Here is a 13,886-nt window from a genome sequence, read left to right on the forward strand (position 1 = left end):
ACTAGCACTCAGAAGTATGTCCAGGTTTTGTGCACACTGCTCTGCCTATTCAAACATCCTTTTCGTTTAAGATACCTCTGACTACTTTTCTTTTCCTATCCACCCCTACCTCATTCTCCTCCTTTCTGGATAAGAAAAGTGAAACACATTATCACTAATCTGCCATTATTGCAAACAATTCATGCTACCACTGATGCAATATTATATGAACCATAAGTTTCCACTGCTTGCAAAATGGCATTGTTTTCATGATTATCTTATGAAAATATTCTTCATGAAATTAAATATTGCAGTTTTACTGACTATGAAACAGAAGTTGCCATAGAATGACTGTACTAAGAACTCACAGAAACATTCATGATAGCACGTGTAGGAAAGAAAGACGTGTTAAGGAAAGAAATGTATGTCAAGGAAAGAAAATAACTTGTGATTTATCAATTCACATGGCATTATTAGTTACATGAATTTTATCCAACTTAATTTTTTAAAAATCCAAAACTATAAATTATTTTAATAAACACACCAGACTACATCTAATTTTGCTCTGACCACGATATCAACTCAATAGTGATGCAGCTTTAGAGCACGGTTTAATTCATGAGTTGTTTTCCAGGAATGAAATAATGACATCAAGGCCATAACTCAAGGGCAGATTTTGTTAATGAGCAGGAGTGTAGCTTTCATGGATAGGAAATGACTTCACCAAGTGACACAATGTAAAATTTTATATTGCAGTTAAAATGTTTTTCTTCATCAATACTGATGAGTTTTGTAATTTCTATTTTTTAATTGCCATTAAGATTCACATTTAACAGAAAAGTATGTTCCCTTTGCTAAGTAAATTCCAGTCATTCCTTCTACATTCCTCCACTCACTCCTATACCTGTGCTCTCTGCACTCACTGCTTCTAGGTACTCTGTACTTCTAAGTATGATGAACAGTGATAATATGCTAGTCTCATTTCTATAGTTCTGTATATTGAATGTGACAATTAAGAAAACTGCTGATCTCATGCAATCCCAGGATAACTAAACTGTTACAGAGGCCACTCTTTTAACACAATAAAATTATGTTAACTTACTTTCACTAGATAACCTTTGGCATTTCAGCCTGTGTCTATATTTTTCATTTTCTTCAAGCATTCTTGAAATAACTTTGTATACTCTATTCCATACTAAAACCTTAAAAAGATAAGCACAGTAAAAGAATGCTGAGCAGAAAAGTAGGAATATATTTTCATGGAGGCAACCAGGAATGACTCAACTGTGTTGTATGTCAATTGATATCATCATTAAAGGCTGTATCAGCATTTAGAGAACTAAAACCTAAGTGTAATTATTTACTCACAATCACTGAAATATCTGTTCTCTTCATTGAAATTCCTGGAATTTCCTCCCTGTAGTATTTAAATTAACAGTCCTGGATGAAGTTGCCTTTCAAAGGCAATGACTATAAAGTCCAACCTAATTGATTCTAACACATTCCATTCTGAAAGGCAATTTTAAAAAATTGTGAATTTATATTCTGATGATTAAATCATTGGGCAATGATTTTATTTTTAAATGTATTTTATTCCAGTTAAGAACTAAGTATTTCTCCTAGGACACACCAAAGCAATAGGACTAGAGAATGTAAATATACTGGAAGAGAAAGAACAAGGATTATAGAATCAAAGAAATAGATCTAGGCTCAAATTCTGGCTTTGCCATTTTCCAGTTGCCTGACAATGGGAGAGTATTTTAATCTCATCTAGGAATAACTTCATACACTGGATTATAAGAATTAAGGAAAAAATATTTAATACATATGTAAAGCACCTACTCCAGTATCTGGCACACAGTAATTAAAAGGAAGTATTGGTTATTGCTCTTTTCTCCTCACCTAAAAGGAACTGGTTCTCAGAAGAAACATCTCTTAGTACAGTAGGAAAATTAGATGCTCACTCAAAATACATTTGGTACAAGAGTTATTAACCGCTAATGCTATTTTATACCATACACAGATATCAAACAACTCAAAGCTCAGAAACAACACAATGTTATGTGTCACTATCAACCAATAATTTCTCTAAACTGAATATAAATGATGCTGTGAAGTATAAACATACAGTGCCAATCAAAGATTTGCAGAGCATCTGATCTCGAATATGTTCAAAACACTCAAGTTACCATGACATTTGGACAACTAGAAGCGAGAACAGTTCAGCAGCAGTGGATCATCCTTCTCAGATTGCCTGCTATAAACCTATTACATATTCCTTGTCTTTAAAAAGACCACTATAGATACATTATTCTTTTCTATGAAATCTGTGATTTTCTTCTTATACTATATTATCTGTCACAGTTTATTATCTTCTATGGAACATATATCATGCTTTGAAAAATCCTCCAATGGGGTTACATTTTGATTAAAATGTGTTTTATACCTTCACTGGTATAACACTGGAAGGACAATTCTTTATGGTTAATAAATATTTCCAAACCCAGTTCCATTTCTGCTGAATTACTTCTATTTCTCATTTCAGAAAATTAAATTATTCAAAAGATGGAACTATTTTCACTGTCTTGAATATCTTTACACATTTGTATTTAGAGAGGATGATCTAAAATTCAAATATTGCTCATTCTCCTTCATAGCAATATACCTTTTCTTTTCTTCATTATTTTGGAAGCTTCATTCAATGGTATGGGAAAATCAAACTTTTTAGCTGCATCCTTCTGGATTAAACCTAATATTTAAGAAGAAAGTGAAAAGGTCAACATATGTAAGGATTTACTATTTGAAAATAGAGACCATATAAATGTTTCCTGAAGTCTCTTTGAAGATTTTTATACTTGTTGGTGTATTTCTGATCACCAGGTAATACTGGTTTACCAGTTCACTAACAACATGTTGAAAACAACCAAGAAAACTAGACATAATCTGGCAAGTACCTAGCAAATCATCCAGCTAGTTCAGCCTTCCTTTTCTGCTTTGTAAGGCTAATCCCAAAAAGACCAACAACAGAATGAACAAATACCAGATAACACATCTTGCCCCAGTGTGTCTCTACAGTCTCCATTCTTCTCAGTGCAACTCCAGACAGACACTATACTTCCAACTACACAATACTACACAATACCTTGTGGTTCCTCAAATGTATCTAATTCCTAAGACTTTCAGCACACACACACACACACACACACATACACCCACACACACACCCACACCTCCCAGGCAAATTTCTACCCGTTCTTCAAGACTCAGCTCACACGTACCTCTTCTCTACAGCCTTCCCTCAAGCACACGCAGCTCAACATGCAGCACGGGCTCCCAGAACACCTTCTTCACAGCACTCAGCCCACCTTTTTATCACGTGTTTCCTCCACTAGGCTCTGACCTCCTGGAGGGCAATGGCCATGTGTGTCTTACTCAACTTTCCACTCACACTACCACACACACAGTAGTATAATAAGGGTTATCCAGAGTGAACGGGCTTCCTGAACACTCACTAAACCATGCTGCCTTCCCAAATGTTAACTGTTAGAAGAAAACCCAAGGGTTTGTTTTTCCAAAGATAAAATTATAAAATAATGAGCATTTGTTCCCCGAAAGTCTTTATATTAGCTCTCGTTTTGTCTAGAATATTCCCTCACCTCAACCCTTCCCCACCTTGTTCCTACCCTACCACTGCTCTATATCTCACTTTCTTCTACTCATTCAATACTTAGCTTTCCAGGGAGCATTCTCTGATCTGACAAAGCACCCTCTGCTCAGGTATCATAGGATTTATCACACTGTTTACTTGAGGAGTGTGTTTTATTCTTCACTGGAGATCCAGTATCCAATTCTATAGATATCGGCTATACAATAAGTATTCCATTTATTGAATAAACTAGAATATGCTCTAAAATGGCATTTCTCAATTTGTGAGAAACATGCCACTGATTTGGAGCAGGTCACAGACATACAGACATAGCACTAAGGAATATTAACTCATGTTGGGAAACTCATTCCCTTTCCAGTTTTTTTCAATCTTCTGATTACATTTGGGAGAAAGTTTAAGTTTGGTACCAGTATGTCATCAAGCCTTCTCTAAGACTTGTTCGTCTCCCTTTGTGACCACAGACAACTCTCAGCAGACAACCTACTTACCTAGAATTTAATAATACTGTTTTGCCTTTATTATATTTATTTCTAATTAATTTCTATTTATAGCAAATGGTACAGGTTTTCCACTGAAGTAATGATTTAAAGTGTTCTGAAAAGAAATTTAATTAAAAGGGAAAATGTACCTATTTAAATAAACATATTAAGTAAACAATAGTACAGATGATATGTAGGTATGGCATAGAAAAATAAGTTTGGGAAACTCTGCTCTCCATATACCCATATCTATCGTTCTCTCTAAATGCCTACACCCTTTGGAATACTATATTTGCATCATTCCCAAATGCTTCTTGTTTGTAAGTCTTACCCAACATAAACCTATACTCCTTGAGAAAGCACAGGAGTCATCAAGTCTACCCATAATTACTTGGGGATCTAAAATACAACAAGTACAGAAGATATGAAAAAGAAAAAAGACATATTTCTTCACTCATATTGTGTATTGTACTGAGACTAGCTCCAGTGTATTTCATGGATTTCGTCCTGACTTATGTTTCAAATCTTTCTCTAGTCCTCTTTCCACCTACTCTGACCCAGTTGTTCTTCCTAATCGCTGCCCATCACTGATCCATACTCAGCGCTTTGTTCACATGTTTTCCCCCACCCAATTCTCCTATCTCAGCCCCACATGTAAATCTCATGGAGCTTCCACCACCATAAAGCCTTCCCTGATTCTCTCATTCCCCAAATCATTCACCACTTCCAAAGCATTCATTTGTACTTCCACTCATTCATCATCTTCCATTATGTGTAAATTATAAATGTAGCTTTCAAATTCTGTAAGGACAGGGAACTGGCCTGATTTATTAGTCTTATTTGAAATGTTAGAAGAGTTGATTTGCCTACTCCTGAATCTCTAAACTTCAGTACATTTTCCAAACAGATTACAATTTATCTTTCAGAAGTGCAGCTGTCTCTGATAACTTTACTCCACCCCACCATTCAAAAATCTTCAGTGACTATAAAAATGACAGTCTCCAAGGTATTCCATAATGTGGTCCAAAACTTACTTTTCATTCATTCAATAAACAGTACACGTTCACTGTGTGCTAGACATGCTAATCACCATCTTCCCTTCAAGCCATCTCTGTTCAATGTGCCAGCATATACTGGGCACTTATTCTGTGCCAAACACTGTGCTAGGCACTCTGCATGTATTACTTCATTTAACCTTCACAGCAACCCTTTAAGGTAGGAACCATTACCCCCATTTTACAGATAAGGACACTGAGAATAGTGGTTAACTAACTTGGCCAATATTATCCTGCTGATAAATGACAGAACCAAGGATTATGTCTTTCTGACTTCAAAGCCAATGCTCTTGATAACCTCTAATGTCCCACTAGTGATTTCTCTATTCATGTCCCCTGATTTTCTGCATCTATGCCTCTTCTTTCCTTGAACTTGACTATCAAAGCTATTCTCAGCTCACTCTTACAACACTCATATCTACTAGTTTATATTCCCATTATTCATTAATAAGTCCCTTGAGAGCAGACTACTTGTCTGACACATCTGTGTCACTAACACCTGACCTAGTGCCCACAACATGATAAGTTTTAAGTAAATGTTACTGAAAAAATAATTCATTTTTCCCCCATAGAGGGTGACACATTTAATTAATGTCTACTTAATATTAACATTAAGGGCTGGGTGTGGTGGTTCACACCTGTAATCCCAGCACTTTGGGAGGCCAAGGTGGGTGGATCACCAGAGGTCAAGAGTTCAAGACCAGCCTGGCCAACATGGTGGAATCCCGTCTCTACTAAAAATACAAAATTAGCCGGGCATGGTGGCACATGCCTATGGTCCCAGCTACTTGGGAGGCTGAGTCAGGAGAATCACTTGAACCTGGGAGGCAAAGATTGCAGTAAGCTGAGATCACACCACTGCACTTCATCCTGGGAGACAGTGCAAGACACTGTCTCAAAACAAAAACAAACATTAAGTACACCCAAGACTGAGTAAAACCTAAGCACTTAAGCACTTTCTGGCTTGGTTTAAATATAAGTCTACCCCAGGACCCCCTTCCCTTGACTATATCCTTGGCTTCGCAAGTGCAGCAGGGTGGTCACTGACGTTAGTAGCTCCATTATCCATCCAGTTGCCCAGCACAGAGACTTCAGACTCGACCACAATTCTTCCTTCTCTCTTTCAATAAGCTATGTCCATTCTGCCTCCACTGCCAACGCCTTAGTTCAGGCCTTCACTCTTTCCACTGGACTACTGTAACTGCCTCGTAACTGTTCTCTGGCCTCCAATCTCTCCCACCCCCCAATTCCTTTGTGGCAGAGGTAACATGATCAGATCCAGAGGAAGGAGAACTAGGAGGCGGGAGTGGCTGGACTGAGAAGAAGCTCCAAAACACTTCCCAAAGCCAAACTTGCACCAAAAAAAGATCATGGTTACTGTTTGGTGGTCTGCTGCCAGTCAGATCCACTATAGCTTTCTGAATCCCGGCAAAATCATTACATCTGAGAAGCATGCTCAGCAAATCGACAAGATGCACCAAAAACTGCAATGCCTGGAGGCAGCACTGGTCAACAGTAAGGGCCCGATTCTCCACAATGACGACAGACCATACACTGCACAACCAACGCTTCAAAAGTTGCACAAATTGGGCCACAAAGTTTTGCCTCATCCACCATATTCACCTGATCTCTTGCCAACCAACTACCACTGCTTCAGGCATCTGGACAACTTTTTGCAGGGAAAACGCTTCCACAATCAGCAGAACACAGAAAATGCTTCCCAAGTGTTCATCAAATCCCAAAGTGTGGACTTTTATGCTACAAGAATAAACACTTATTTCTTGTTGGCAAAAATGTGTTGATTGTAATGGTTCCTATTTTGATTAATAAAGATGTGTTTGAGCCTAGTTATAATGACTTAAAAGTCAAGGTCCAAAACCACAATTACTTTTGCACCAACCTAATAAATTATCAAAGTAAATTTAGTTCTGAAAGAATAGCAAACAAAGTATTTACATATTTTTCAACTTGAGATTTTTTTTCAGTCTAACCTGCCTCTAAGTCAATCCCCCCTGTACAGCACGGACTAATAAATCTGACCCTATCACTTTTCTTTTCTTTTTTTTTTTTTTTTTGAGACAAAGTCTTGCTTGTCACTCAGGCTAGAGTGCAGTGGCACGATCTCGGCTCACTGCAACCTCCGCCTCCTGGGTTCAAGCCATTCTCCTGCCTCAGCCTCCTCAGTAGCTGGGATTACACGTGCATACCACCACACCTGGCTAATTTTTGATTTTTAGTAGAGATGGGGTTTCACCATGTTGGCCAGGCTGGTCTCAAACTCCTGACCTCGTGATCTGCCCACCTTGGCCTCCCAAAATATTGGGATTACAGGTGTGAGCCACCGTGCCCGGCTCCTATCACTTTTCTTATTCATAATCTTTTAATGCAGGGCTTCTGGGTAGCTGAAGATAACAGCAAGCAAAAAACCATACCCTCAGCATTACTTTAAGACAAAGGATGCTGAAGCTGCAAAATAACTGTAAGTGAAATGAAAGAAAAACATTAAATTGCTGCTCTATGATCCCATATGCTCCAGACCTACAGGGGCTCTGGCCAGCAGGGAAGAGAAACTAGAAACACTACAAAAATGCCTCAAAAGAGCTGAAGTGACCAATATTAAGATTACATGCATTCTAAATCTGAAAATACTAAAAAAATAACTAGGCAAATCAGAGTACAGACTATAGGGAAGAAATTTAAAGAGACAGACACAACACAGAATGCCAAGCATGCAATATAATGGACAGACTCAGTTTAAAGGGGCAAGCAAGATTTAAAGGAGCAGTCTTCCAATGGCATGGTTTCTGAGGTGAAAAGAACAAAAAGGATGACAAATTAGGTCACAGAGAAAACACCAGTAACATCCATAAAATGAAGGCATCACAAACAATACTCTTGATCACAATAAACCTACCGTTTACTAGCAAAATTAAAATAAAACTCTGAGACGCTCTGAAAACTTAAAATTTTAAATCTATTAAGCAACTCTATGGAAAAGAGTTAAAATTACAGAATTTCTTTTAAAAATAGTGACAATGAAAACACTACATATGGGAAACTACGGGATATATTTAAAGTAGTGGTTAGAAGAAAATTCATTGCACTAAACACTTAATAACAAGAATAAAAATAAATGAATTAAATGTCCTGCTCACAAAAAAAGTATAAGAAGAACAAAGTAAACCAAAAGAAAGAACAAGAAATAATATTAAAAGCAGAAATTAATGAGGAAGAGATTAGAGAAACAAAATATCTAATTAATAAATCAGAACCTTGATTTTTCTTTTTTAGAGACAGGTTCTCACTCTGTCTCTCCAGGCTGAAGGCCGTATCATAGCTCACTAAAGCCTTGAACTGCCGGCCTTAAGCAATCCTCCTGTCTCAGCCTCCCCAAGTGGTAAACTTAGAGGTGTGAGGCACTGTACCTGGTCAAAATCTTAGTTTAAAAAAAAATTAACAAAACAGACAAAATGTTGGCTAATTTGATCACGAAAAAGGGAGAGTGCACATATATACAGGAAAAGAAATGACAAGAGGGAAATGACCATTAAAACTCAAGAAAATGTTTAAACATCATAAGACACTACTTTGCAGACATCTATGCAAACGAATTTGGAAACCCAGATGAAACAGATAATTCCTTAAGGAAATACAGGTTACTAAAATGACCTATTAGAGTTAGGAAGCCTACAAAGGTCAATCTCCATAGAAAATATAGAGAAGGTTATTAAGGAATTATCCCACAAAAAGCACTAGGTCCTAATAGTTACAGAAGAATTCTACCTAAGCTTCAAAGACAAGATAATCCCAACATTCTATAAATTATCCAAGAACATAGAAAAGGAAAAATTCCTGATTCCTTTTATGAAGTAAACACAGCTCTGATACCTAAACCCGATAAAGGAGTACAAAGAAAAACTAAAGATCACTATCCCTCCTGAATACTGATGCAAAAATTATAAACAAATAATTAGCAGAGTCCAACACTATATTAGGAAAATAACACACCAAAACCAAGTAGAATTTACTTCAGGAATGCAAGGTTGGTACAATAATCAGAAATCCATTTATATTACATTCCATATTAATAAATAAATCTAAAGAAAAAGAGTATCTCCATAGACCCGAGAAATCCTCTGACAAAAATCAACACCCATTCATGATAAAAAAAAAAAAAAAACTGAAAAAATAAGTATTGAGGGATACTTTGTAATATTTGAAATATATAATCCTTAGTCAGATAGCCAGTACCTTATTTAATGGGGAAACACTACAGGCATTTCCCCTATGGTCAGGAACAAGGAAGGCTAAGGTGCCCGCTATCTCCAATAGTATTCAACATTGCCCCTGAGGTATTAGCAAATGCAATTAGACAAAATAAATCTATTGCAGGCAAAGAATGGGTGAAAAAGAAACAAAATTATACCTCTTTACAAATAATATATATTGATACCTGGAAAATCATGAGAATCAAGGATAAAACTAATAATAAAAGTGTCCAGGGAGTTAACAAGATCTAAAATTAGCATGCAAAAACCAACAGGCTAAGTGAAAGAAGCCAGTCACAAAAGCCCACATACTCTATGATTCAACATATATGAAACGTCCAAAATGGTTAAATCTATGGAGACAGAAAACAGATTAGTACTTGGTTAGGGCTGAGCTTATGCGTAAAGGAGGGCAAATAGGGAGAATGGTGAGTAATGTTTAATGGATACAGGGGTTCTCTTGGGGTTAAAAATACTCTAAAATAGTGGTGATGGTTACACAACCATGAATATGTCAACTATGCATACAAAATGGGTGAACTGTATGCACTATGAACTATAGTTTAATAAAGTTGTTATTTTATAAGTACAGGTGATGGAAATGTTCTATATCTTGATTATGGTGGCAGTTACTAGGGTGTGTATAAATCTGGCAAACCTCTTCAAAACATATGTAAATTAATACTCAGTAAAGTTGATTTAGAAAAACCAAGAGAGGGCTGGGCGTGGTGTCTCGTGCCTGTAATCCCAACACTTTGGGAGGCTGAGGCCGGTGGATCACCTGAGGTCAAGAGTTTGAGACCAGCCTGGTCAACATGGTGAAACCCCATCCCTACTAAAAACAGAAAAAAAATTAGCTGGGCGCAGTGGCAGGTGCCTGCAATCCCAGCTACTTGGGAGGCTGAGGCAGAAGAACCACTTGAACCAGGAGAGCGGAGGTTGCAGTGAGCCAAGATCATGTCATTGCACTCTAGCCTGGGCCACAGGGCAAGACTGTCTCAAAAACAAGGAAAAAGAAAAACCAAGACAGGCCTGGCCCAGTGGCTCATGCATGTAATCCCAGGGCTAGGAGGCTGAGGCAGGTGGATCACTTGGGCCCAGGAGTTCAAGACCAGCCTGGGCAACATAGGGAGACGCCCATGTCTACAAAAGATAAAAAAGTAGCTGGGCATGGGGGTGCCCACCTGTGGTCCCAGCTGCCTGGGAGGCTGAGGTCCAGGCTTCAGTGAGCCTGTGATTGGACCACCACACTCCACTCTGAGTGACACAGCAAGAACCCGTCTCAAAAAAAATAAATTGGCTTCCTATACACAATAAGCATTTAGAGGGCATTACGTAAAAAGAAACCCCATTTACAACAGCAAAGAAGATTAAGTATTTAGGAATAAATTGATCAAGCCATATGCAAAACCTATGGGAGGCTAATTTTTGAATTTAAGACATTTCCTGATTTAAACGTAAAGCTCATGCTGTTTTTAGTCAGGATGACGCAACAGCATCCAAAAGTCAGTCCTCCACGTGAGGCGGGTTCACGAAGTCAACCAATCTCACTCAGCCAGAATCGCAACACGCAGGACAAAAGCCTCCGTGAGGGGGCCGTAAAGGCTCCATTCAACAACCTCTCCTCTTATGTCAGGTGCCCGTCCCGGCTACCGCTGGGCTTCCACTTTGCCCCCGCCTGCTGGCAACACGGCTTGACAGGAAAGCCGCCCCCAACCTCCCACGTGCCGCAAGATGGCGCCCAGCAGGTGAGCCCGCCCTGCCGCGCCCCTTCCCGCCCCGCCGCACCAGGTCGCACAGTGCCACCTGCAAGCGCCGGCGGTCTGGTGCCGCTTCGCACGCTCGATGTCCGCAGCTGGGAGGAGGCAGGGGCCGCGGCCTCCACACCAAGGGTCGTGGCGACCCTGGGCCGGGAACCAGAGGGCAACTCACTGCCACCCTGGACTCCCGCCACCGCCGGTGCTTCCCTCTGCTTCTCCTGGCGACAGCCAGGCCTGGACCCCTGACCCCAAAGGCCTTGAGCTCCCCGGCCGCCCAGCTGCAGGACGCCACCACACTGATGCGAGCCGAAGCGCGTCACATAGACGAAGCGCGCCGACTCCTGCTCCCGACCCCGGCCTGCCGCCGCCATCACAGCCTCAGTCAACGGCTGCCCGGCCCTCAGCAAACATGACGCTCCAGGCGCCCGACGGCCCACTGTGCAGGCGAGGAGTGCGGGGAGGGGTTAGGGCCAGACCACCCTGCCGGGATTGTGGGGAGGGAGTCAGGGCCGGACCACTGCGTGAGGATGCGGGAGGGGGTTAGGACCAGACCACCCCGTAGGGATGGGGAAGGCACAGGGTTAGGGCCAGACCATGGCGCCGGGATGAGGGGGGACAGGTTTAGGGCCGGACCACCCCGTAGGGATGCTATGACGGGGTTATGGCCACACCACGGCCTGGGGATGTGGGGAAGGAGGTTAAGGCTGGGCCATCCCACAGGGATGGAGGGGATGGGGCTAGGGCAGAACCACCCACTGGGGATGGGGTGACGGGGTTAAGGCCAGATCACCACATGGGGGTGGCGGGGACCACCATGCAGGGTGGGGCAGGGAGGTTAGGGCCGGACCACTGCTAGGGGGCTGGAGGGAGAAAGCTGGGCATGAGGAGCGAGGGAGCCGGTCATTGTGTGGGCTGCAAGAGTAGGGGAAGGGCATGCTGCTGGGAGGTGAGAGGCCCAGGACAGATGGAGAGAAATGGAAAGAGGGCGGGTGCTGGGTTGGGGACGATGACGAGGTACAGACCCCTCAGAGGAAATGAACTACTCCAAGAACAGGGTGGGAGAAAGGGACCAGGTCACTACTAGGGAGACACCCCCATGCTTGGGTAGGGGAGGATTTCAGAGTTAGGAACCCACACAGGACTTGAGCAGCCTGGAGCATCAGCCACCTGAATCTGGGAGCCTGGGGGAGAACACAGAGCCCTTGGCTGCCGGAAGGTTCCAGTATGCCCTTGGCCTGGCAGGTGGTGGTGATGGAGCCATGATCCCCAAGAGACACAGGGCTGAGGGGACAGGGATGTGAGGCCCAACCTGCTTAGGCACTGGCCAGCTGGGTTATTTGGGCAAGCCCTTTACCCTCTCTCTCTCTCCTTTTCCTTTTTTTTTTTTTTTTTTTTTTTGAGATGGAGTCTCGCTCTGTCACCCAGGCTGGAGTGCAGTGGTGCGATCTCGGCTCACTGTAACCTCCATGACCCAGGTTCAAGCAATTCTCCTGCCTCAGCCTCCCAAGTAGCTGGGATTACAAGGATGAGCCACCACACCCCACTTATTTTTGTATTTTTAGTAGAGATCAGGTTTCACCATGTTGGCCAGGCTGGTCTTGAACTCCTAACCTCTGGTGATCCGCTGGCCTTGGGCTCCCAAAGTGCCGGGATTACAGGTGTGAGCCACCGCGCCCAGCCGCTTTCCTTCTCTGAGCCTCCAGCGTCTTCAGATGTAAACTCAGGAGAACTTAGTTGTGAGGATAAATCAAAATAAGGTGTATATTCAGCATCTGGCACACAGCAAGAGATAGTTGTCCATTCAGGACATAACCTGTGAGGTGCATATTGTAATTTCTTTACATTTAAACTTTACAAATAGGTTTCCCACTAACCCTTCCCCCTGCCCCCCCACCTTTGTCAGAGTCTTGCTCTTTCGCCAGGGCTGGAATCCAGTGCCAGGGCTGGAGTCCAGTGATGGAATCTCAGCTCATTGTAATCTCTGCCTCCCATGTTTAAGCGACTCACCTGCCTCAACCTTGGGAGACTGCAGGTGTGCACCACCACACCCAGCTAATTTTTGGCTTGGCTAATTTTTGTATTTTTAGTAGAAATAAGGTTTTGCTATGTTGGTCAAGCTGGTCTTGACCACCTGGGCTCAAGCAATCTGCCAGCCTTGGCCTCCCAAAATGCTGAGATTAGAGGCGTGAACCACTGCGCCCAACCTGACTATCTCTTTAAATTCATGTACCATTTTATGCCAGAGGAACTGGGACTCCAAAATGTGAAGTTACTTCCCCAAAGTAATAGGTAGTGACAGAGACATACTTTCTTAAACATTTGTTTTTGAATTATATGCAGAAAGCTGCACGAATCATCACTATGTAGATGGCTGAATTTTTACACAGTGAATATACTTGTGTAAGATCCATCAAGGTTAAGAAATGGTACACTGCAGAAACACCTCATGTCCTCACCCAGTCACCATCCTTTTCCTTTTTTTTTTTTGGTTTCAGATGTCATCAGTGGCCAGATGCCAGTAATATCAGGACTTTGGGAGGCTGAGGAGGGTGCTTCAGCTATAGAGGTCAAGGCTGCAGTGAGCTCTAATCACACCACTGCACTCCCTCTGGGCAATGGAGCAAGACCCTTTCTCCAAAAAAAGAAAAAGAAAAGTCATCAGTTAGGTCTATCCATTT

The 13,886-nt window shown here is 41.6% G+C and overlaps 1 protein-coding gene across 4 annotated transcripts in view; it reads right to left on the reverse strand.

The window, feature by feature from the left end:
* The window catches only part of NSG2 (neuronal vesicle trafficking associated 2), a 137,561-nt gene that overhangs the window by 108,036 nt on the left and 15,639 nt on the right, over positions 1 to 13,886 (reverse strand). The window contains exons 1-2 of one of the 4 annotated variants that reach the window (XM_017861900.1): positions 11,255 to 11,685; positions 2,646 to 2,728 (exon numbers count right to left, since the gene is read on the reverse strand). The exons of 2 other annotated variants lie outside the window; for them this stretch is intronic. In XM_017861900.1, the coding sequence (XP_017717389.1) occupies positions 2,646 to 2,728; positions 11,255 to 11,579 (408 nt within the window). In that variant the 5' untranslated portion in view covers positions 11,580 to 11,685. Of the gene's footprint in view, positions 1 to 1,081; positions 1,175 to 2,645; positions 2,729 to 11,254; positions 11,686 to 13,886 lie in introns of those variants that run through there. One more of the 4 variants, XM_017861901.1, reaches the window with a different exon arrangement.

The sequence above is a fragment of the Rhinopithecus bieti genome, unplaced genomic scaffold, assembly GCF_001698545.2.
Source record: "Rhinopithecus bieti isolate Rb0 unplaced genomic scaffold, ASM169854v2 scaffold_61461, whole genome shotgun sequence".
Lineage (NCBI taxonomy): Eukaryota > Metazoa > Chordata > Mammalia > Primates > Cercopithecidae > Rhinopithecus > Rhinopithecus bieti.